Source organism: Gavialis gangeticus, unplaced genomic scaffold (assembly GCF_001723915.1).
Source record: "Gavialis gangeticus isolate Ggan-Ray unplaced genomic scaffold, GavGan_comp1, whole genome shotgun sequence".
NCBI lineage: Eukaryota > Metazoa > Chordata > Crocodylia > Gavialidae > Gavialis > Gavialis gangeticus.
The window spans coordinates 33,968,595-33,977,198 of NW_017729028.1; the positions used below are offsets into that span (position 1 = coordinate 33,968,595).

Below are 8,604 nucleotides of genomic sequence, written 5' to 3' on the forward strand. Positions count from 1 at the left end.
ACTGCGTCCAGTTCTGGGCACCGCACTTCAGGAGGGACGTGGACAACATGGAGAGGGTCCAGAGGAGGCCACTCGCATGGTCAGGGGACAGCAGGGCAGGCCCTACGAGGAGAGGCAATGGGACCTGAACCTGTTCAGCCTCCAGAAGAGAAGGCTGAGGGGGGATCTAGTGGCCTGTTACAAACTAGTCAGAGGGGACCAGCAGGCATTGGGGGAGTCCCTGTTCCCCCCAGCACTGCCAGAAGTGACCAGGAATAGCAGTCACAAGCTGGCAGAAGGGAGATTTAGGCTAGATATCAGGAGGCGCTACTTCACGGTCAGGGCGGCTAGGATCTGAAACCAACTTCCAAGAGAAGTGGTGCAGGCTCCTACCCTGGGGGGCTTTAAGAGGAGGCTTGATAAACACATTGCCGGGGTTTGACCCCAGTACTCTTTCATGCCATGGCAGGGGGTCGGACTAGATGATCTACTCAGGTCCCTTCTGACCCTAGAAACTATGAAACTATGAAACTATGTGGATCTGTCCTACTGAAGATCTGGTTTCTGGGCTCAGCTCTGCTAGCAAAACTTGAACATCCTTTTTCATTCTGCTGCATCCATCTGGAGAGAAATCCTGCCTTGCCTGATCATCAAAGGTCGTAAAAATACAGGGCCTGGTATACACTTAGCCAGATTCTGAATATGGGATAGTTGTTAAGTAATGGCTTACGACTAAAATCTGCAAGGACCCTAAGGTTAGATGTACACCAAGCGCAACTGGAATTCAGTGTGCATTTAACACCTAGCCCCCGACAGCACTATAACAATCCCAGCCTGTGTCAGCAATATATTCTGTCATGCAAATAATGTTTTTTTTTCTTTATCCTGGTTCAGTCATACGTTGATGGTAAAGCTAGTAAAAAGCACCTGTGTGCCTTCCCTGCCAAATTTCCAGTTTCTTCCCCAAATCAGTGCAACACAAGAGTTAATAAAAATGAAGAAATTGGCAGTAAAGGGACGTTTATTTTTTGCCTGTTTTTGGAATTCACTTTCTTGAAGACAAATTTACGTAGAAAATGTCTACTGCGAGCCCCGCGCATGGAACATTTCCGCTTGGAAAGCGAACAAGCAGCCGAAGAGCGGAGGGCGATAATGGAAAGTGTTACACAGTGAAAATGCACGTTGACAAGCTTAAGAACGTCATTGCTTCACTGCCTATAATAATTTCCATTTAACGTTATAGCTGAAAAATTAAACCCATGGCCACGGCAGTATGATTTCTCTGCTCCTTTACCTCAAACAGGCGATTAGGGGAAAAAAAAAAGAGAGAAAGAAAATAGGTCAAATGTTGACCCACAAAGATGGGATTTTGGTAATTCTACCGTTGCTCAGTCCCCTTCCACTCCTCATTTGTCATCTGTGGATGCATGACAGATCGGACCACTGCTCTCAAACAGGAAGCAGGCAGAAGAGAAGTGTGTCATGAAGTCGCTGTCATCCAAGGAGAATTAGGGCGATGGTGACTGTGGTGACCAGAAGTATCAGACTTAATGTGAAGTGCGTTGTTGGGCATGCCACGGTTCCTACTAGATATGCATCCAGACCTCTGGCTTATGATATGATCTATAATCATCTCACTGTTGTCTTGTGCATGCATCTCCCTCATTGTTTCCACTGGAAACAAGTCGGAGCAGGGCGCACGCTTTGTTACCCATTTGGGCAGCCCTGAGCAGTGGGGGTTGGCATCCTTTAGTTATTACAGCACCAGGAAACAACGATGCTGTTTGAATCTTATGGAGTGATCTGCAGTGTCATCATATTATAGTCCTCCAGTGATATCTGCAGGTGTATTTTTGCCTAAGTTTTTGCATTGTGCCTCTCCCCGTGGTATCCGAACACACCCCTAGCCAGCGATAATTATAAGCTGCTTTCTGCTCTAAATGGGCAATAGGTTGATGATCATTTCCAGCAATTAAGCATTTGAGCCCACTAGTTAAGTAAAGCAGCCAAGGATTAAATGAAAACAGAACTTGGAGTGTTCTCCCACTCTGAGACATGGTGGGGGTACGTTAGCTAGGCAGCAAAGGTAGCTGTTGCCCATCTTCCCTTTATCCATCAGTCAGGTACACCCCCCCTCCTTTGTGCTAGTCTAGCTCTTATAATATTACTCTTTCTTTGTTGAGTAGCACGTATAACTCCCCAACATCTCATTCCATCACTGAGGTATGTCCCCTTTATTGTTGGAGTAGGAATAATCATCACCTTCATATCTGAGTTGTCCCGTGCTTGCCTGTGTACTTCTTGAGTGCTGTGATTGCCAAGATGGAGCTTGATTTCATCTCATTGAAAACTGCAGCAGCATGTGACAGAGAAAGAGAAAGCAAAGACAAGCTTGCCTGCAGTATCCGTACTACATTGTGCAGCTGGGGTGTGTTTAACATTGTGCACGACTAAGCATGTATTAGAAGCTCAAATTCAGGCTCTTAATTAACAACCTGCAGTTGCAACCTTAATCCATTCCCCTTGTGTCTATGGACTAAATGATGCCCCGAGGACCCTTCCAGCCCTACTTTTGTCTGATTCTCTGACTCTAAATGCACTATGATACAGTCTGCAATATTATGATCCCCTATGAATTTTTACACAGTCTGTCAGGCCTCATTCAGGACCCAGGGATGGACCTGCTATAGCAGGGCTGAGAGATGAAGGAGACTGTCATCTGTTGCGTATCTGCCTCATTTGTCATTTGTTGTGTACTGGATGAAGCAGAGGAAGGAGGGTCTGGGGGGCTGAATGGTGCCTTGGAGAACTGAATTCTCTCCTTGCCTTTATTGCAAAACTCCTTTGTGATTGCACCCGAGCTCCTTGTACCAAACTTTTCCCATGTCTCACCTGCTGAGTGCTCACAGCCCCAGCTGAAATCACTGTCCTTTGAACATGCAAAGCACCACATATTCTGAAAACACAAGTCTAAGTGTCTCAAATAGAGTTCCCCAAGCCAGAAGTTCCTTACCCTCTCTCTGGCTCAATTTCTCACCTGTAAAATGGGCACAATATGTCTCCCTTATTTCACAGAGGTGCTATTGAAATATATTAATTAGTGGCTGTGATACTGCCCAGCATAGGGGCTGGAGCGACTTGGCCTTCCTCGGGAAGGGGGTAGGCCACCCATCCCTAATTGGACAGGACAGTCCCAAAAAGGGAATGTGAAGTCCTAGTCCCAGGATCATGACTCTGGGACAACATTTGTCCTGGATTCCCAGTATCGTGCTGGGCTCTAGGTTTTCCATTCACTGTGGAAAAATGCAGGAAATGGCAAGTCTCATGGCGGGGGGCAGAGATTGAGGGAGTGGGGCAGGGGCTGGGGCTAGGGACACTGCCCAGCCAGGGCAGTGCCTGGGACGGGGTAAGGAGTGGGACAGTCATTAGTGGCTTGTCTGGGGTGGTTAATGCAGCTCCCCACCACTGCATGCTTTCATGGGGAGGAGGGTATTGAGGGCACGTGCCCCCCAGATTTGTGTGTGGGATGGGGCTGGATGCAGGATGCTCACTGCAGGCTCGGGGCTCCCTGTCCTGTTGCCCTCCCCCCAGGAGCCCCCCTCTGGCCATGCTGCTGTGGCAAGGCACCCCCTGCCTCCCTGGCAGTGGCGCGGAGTTGTGCCCCCTGGGCTCTTTGCCATGGTGGCGTAGGGAAACACAGGAGGAAAAGGGCCCAGAAGTCAGTATAACCTCCCTTGCAGGGACGTGCCCACCCCATTTGGTTTCTTATTCCTTCTCCAGCCCTGCAGTTTTTGCCTTCCTTGAGGCAGGGGGTGGCCAGCAAGAAGAGGAGGGATCGCAAACCATGCTCACTCCGATTAGTGAGCTTTCATAGGAGATCCCAAGGATTGCACCAAACCAGGAAGAATGGAGGGAAGTTATTGCTACAGCCAATGTGCTGCAACGGTCAGTGCGGCATCGGGACCGACTGACACTGGAGATGTGGGTTTGAAACCCCAGGCCAAAGAGAGCGGAGCACCCTAGACCCTGGGAGAGGACTTCCTATCGCCTGGGTGAGCCTTCTGGGTGTTATGCTGTTATACATGAGATGGGCACTGCTGCCACCACCATGCTTCAAGGAGAGAGCCTGAATATAAAGATGGGACTTATCCACCTAACTCGAGGCATGGGGTTGAGGCTGTGCATCCTGGTCTCACGGAGGTCGGGAAGAGAAGTGGGATTTCAACCCTGCCTCCCTTTTTTTCAGTGTTTTCTATAGGGTGGCTAAGGCATCCCCCTCCCCATTGTGCCCTAGGGCATTTAAATGCTCCCCCTCAGTTTTCGGACTCCGCTCTTAGAGCCAGCCATCTAGAAATGGGATTACTCCAGGCTGCCAACTTTTTGCATTGGGTGTAAGCCTGTATTGAGCATGCGCCAACTGGAGGTTTTCTAAGCTTGGCCAAATTTAGTGGTGTCAATCCAGCATTGAATTCATGTCCCTGTCCCCCTGTCACTGCCTCTGTCTATCCAGAGGCGAAGCTGTTAGAGGCAAAGACTCTCTCTGTGTGCTTGTGCAAGGCCGATTTCACCCACAACCTATAAATATAAATAATACAGCTACAAAATCGGGGGGTGGGGGGGTGAAAGAGCATCTTTTTTTAACAAAAAAAATATACTGTAATCATGGTCTTATTCTATGCCTGGCATAGATCCTGTGGCACAAATCACGGCTGACCAGGGAGTGGTCATTAGAGCCTGTATCATCATGCACAAGGAACTGAATGGATGTTCCCTGAACAGCCTTAGTTCTGGTATTTCTCAGCTGTATGGAGTGGTTGACTCTGTGACCTTAATATTTTTGTGGAGAGGGTTTTTTGCAAGGGGTAAGTAATGTATGTGTGTTTGTGGAGACAGCACTGACTAATACAAGAAAAATGCTGAGTGTGCAATATTGCGAGTGAGATTTCTGTCTCACTGGTTACTTGCCACTTCATGGCTTTATCTGCCTGATCAAACCTTATCAGGTGACTTGGCTAGCATGACAGCGGAGTGGTTGTCTCATCATTTGCATTTCCAGTGTCCCCTATATGGTGAGATCTCCCGGAAGTGGCAAAGAAAAATAATGTCAGCCAGCCTCGACCTAGAATCAGGCAGGGCACGAAAGTCACTGGTACGGTGCAATGGAAACGATGGCTGTGATTGAAGACTGTTATAAAAGGGGACGGCGATGGGGCTCCGTTACCTGTGCAGGTGGAACGAGCTCGTGGAGAAGAAGAGAGCCAGGCAGCGAGAACCTGCAGCAGGAGCACGACGGCGATGGCTTTTGCAAGACATCTCTCCCTGGTAAGTGCTCATCTCTTACATAGAGCATCACAGAACAACTTCTAGATGGGAATGAGAATAAGGTGACATAATTGGGCTTTTAATCTCCAGGAGGCTTGTTTTTTTTAAAAAGTTTCTAAAGTGGATTTGGTGCTTGATTGACAGCTCTAGAGACTTAACTACCAGAAAGGGGATATAGCAGGGGCAGTGCAAGCTGCCCTTTTCTGCTTCAGTGAGAGATGTCTCCAGGTTGTGCTGGGAGGGAGTGGACTGGCCTTTATTAGTATTTATGGTTGCAGGGGAGATCGGCCTTGCACAGGCACATGGAGAGAGTCCTTGCCTCGAACAGCTTTGCCTCTGAATAGGCAGAGGCTGCGAGGAGGAACCGGGGATGCGAATGGTTTACTGCAAATAACTATTTTGGGGGCAAAGGCACCCATAAAAAGACGGCCTTGATAGCTCTGTGCTCTTGTGTCTTGCACTGGAAGCAGCATAAACCCTACCAGATCTCCAAGCATTGCCCAACAGGCCCTAATCATCTCTGCTAGAGTTGGGCTTGGACTTATTGAGGGCTGGCTATGGCAGCCGTAACCCAGTGCCCAGGCAGGAGGCTGAAATCCAATTCCATATTGGATCTCACTTGCAAAGGCTGTCTACCTTCACAATGCACTGTGTGCGTTCACCTTTCTTTCACAAGTCACAGGAGAGATCCTGGTGACTAGTCACTGGGAAACTTGGGCGCACACCAGTGGTCTTCTTTGATTAGATTCAAGAACGATGCTCCTCTCTTTCAGTTTCAGTCACTGCTTTTCGTGCTCATCCTGGTGCTGTCAACGAACAGCTCAGCCCGCGGGACGCCTGTACATCATAAAGGCAGCAGAGAAAATGCCTCTCTGAACCCGGGCAAGAACTGCTTGAACTCGAAGAATACCGAATTCCCCCGCCGTGTGAAGGTGGATGTACGCTTCAGCAACCCAAACCCTGCTACTGAAGTGGTTTCTGATGTCAACAACCGGTCGCTGTCTCCTTGGGATTACAGGTAACAGACTTTACCCAGAAATGCACGGCCAGGAAACATTGCTCAAGTGTTTGTCATGGTGCTGTGATGAGCAACCAACTCCTTTTGGGCTTTCAGGGATGTATTTGGTAGCCGGGTTGGTCTGAGACAAAAAGAAATGCAAAAATCTCGAACTCTTGGTTCAGAGATGATACCTTTTATTAGCCTAACTAAGAAATTGCAACAGAAAAAAAATCCTTTTCTGCAAGCTTTCAGGCTACCAAGGCCCAGAGTACCACTAAGGGTCAGGTCCTGCTCCAGCTCTTAGCACGTAAGTAGATTTAGGCATCTAAATGCAATTCTGTTCCAGCCTGCTCTAGTCCCTGAAAATCTGTTAATACAAAAGATGGTGGGGTCTTCTCCAACTTGCTGCCTTTTTTGACTCAATCTTAATGGTAAGAAGATGGTGTGTTAAAACAGGAGATGTAATAATGGATCTTCAGGACTTGAACAAGGTGGAACAGACAGTCCACTTAGGATGCTCAATAGGTGGAATAAAATTTAGCCCTAGCTAAAGTCAGTTAGAGCACTCCTGCTTAGAGCTGGGTAAAATTTTCCACATGAAACTTCTTGCAGAGAAAAACACAGATTCAACAACACTGAAACACATAACAATGAATTAGGAATGCTCCTCACTTCAATTTTCCCTTAGGGCAAGCATTCAAAAATCCAAAGAAATCATCAGGCTTTGTTTGGACATTTTCTACCTGACATGCTTTGATATGTGGAGTTGGAAGTTTCCTTTCATTTTATGCAAACAATATATATTTTTAAAATGGTCAAAAACCAAATGAAAGCTTAATTTTTTTATTAAAAAAAAAAATGAAAATGTTGTTCAACCCAAGCCAGAATGATCTTATTGACTTTTTTCAAATTGCCAGTGTACTGGAAAATCAATTATTCATCTAAATCTACTCCATGTATCTGTTACTAAAGGATTGTATCATACCACTCTCCTAAATTTTCAGCCATATCTAGGAAATCATTATAAATGTTATTAATGCAAAGAGAGCCTGTAAGTGGTTTGAAGGGGTGTAGAAAGCACTCAAAAGGAGATTTTTTTTTGCATAATGTATAAAGCGATGTATGGAACATGCCATCCTGGGATATTTTAGCCAGTGCTGGAGACAGGATAATGACCTGGATTGAGTCTTGAGTTGGTCTAATATTCCTAATGCTCATTGAGGCAGTCTTCAGGGACCTGATTAGCCCTTAGGGCCAGCGAGCCACAAATGCATTATGAATCCACCTTCCTATAGTCCCAGCTGGACTGAGCACTCCTTGGTGAGCTCATACAGTGCTTCCTAATTTGCAAAATGGAGCAAAATGTGTAATAAATTTAGGCTTTTACAGAAAGGAGTCTATTTTAGACAGAGATGATCCCACCTTGAGCAGGGCGTCAGACTAGAGGACCTCCAAAGATCCCTTCCAGCCCTTTTATATGATCACAGAGGACAATAAGCAGGTTTATCAATCCTTTTGCTTTGGCCCATCAGCTGGTCAATCGCAGAGCCCAGGAATTAACCCTCCATCCACTGTTATGCGGTGCTGTTAAAGGCATCCCATGGATGCTTTCTGTTAGGAATCTCCTCCTGGCCTAACTTGGAAATAGTTTACTGAACTGGAAAAAACACTGATGTCTCATTTGCACAGTCCTTCTCTTTGTGTCTTGTCTGCAGCATTGATGAGGATCACAACCGGTTTCCCCAAAGGATCTCTGTGGCCGAATGCCGGTCTCTCACCTGTGTGAGCTCCACAGGGCAGGAGGACTTCAGCCTGAACTCTGTCCCCATTAAGCAGGAGATCCTCGTCCTTCGACGGGAGCAAGGAGAGTGCTCCAACTCCTATCGGCTGGAGAAGAAGCTGGTCACTGTGGGATGCACCTGTGCCCGGCCACTCGTCCAATACCAATCTTAACAGGAGCAGGCCGATTAAAGCAAGAACTACCCAGTGTAACACACAGTGCATGTACCAAATCCCTGGGATCACTTAGCTTGGAGCCCAAATGCCAGATCCCAGTGGGGCTCAACCTTAATTTGCAGTTCAAAATTTGGGGGAAATTCTTGGAGTGCTGATAATTATTGCCATTATTCATTCATGTTTGCACTGTGGTAGTGCTTGTAGACTCAGAGCAAGGGGCTTGTTCTGCAGACGCGCTGACCTGCAAAGACCTTTGGGTTTCTTTTTCATAGTACAATTTATCCATTTCAGCCATCAAAATTAGCTAGATCTCCCTAAAGCATTGCTATGTGGGTTTACCTCTGCTT

The 8,604-nt window shown here is 47.1% G+C and overlaps 1 protein-coding gene across 1 annotated transcript; it reads left to right on the forward strand.

Annotated features, from left to right (window-relative positions):
- Positions 1-5,274: 5,274 nt before the first annotated feature.
- On the forward strand, positions 5,275-8,254 carry LOC109300116 (interleukin-17F-like). The gene is made up of 3 exons (XM_019520699.1): positions 5,275-5,301; positions 6,075-6,319; positions 8,017-8,254. Exons 1-3 carry the CDS (start codon positions 5,275-5,277, stop codon positions 8,252-8,254), a joined length of 510 nt encoding a protein of 169 aa, XP_019376244.1.
- The last annotated feature ends 350 nt before the right edge of the window (positions 8,255-8,604 follow it).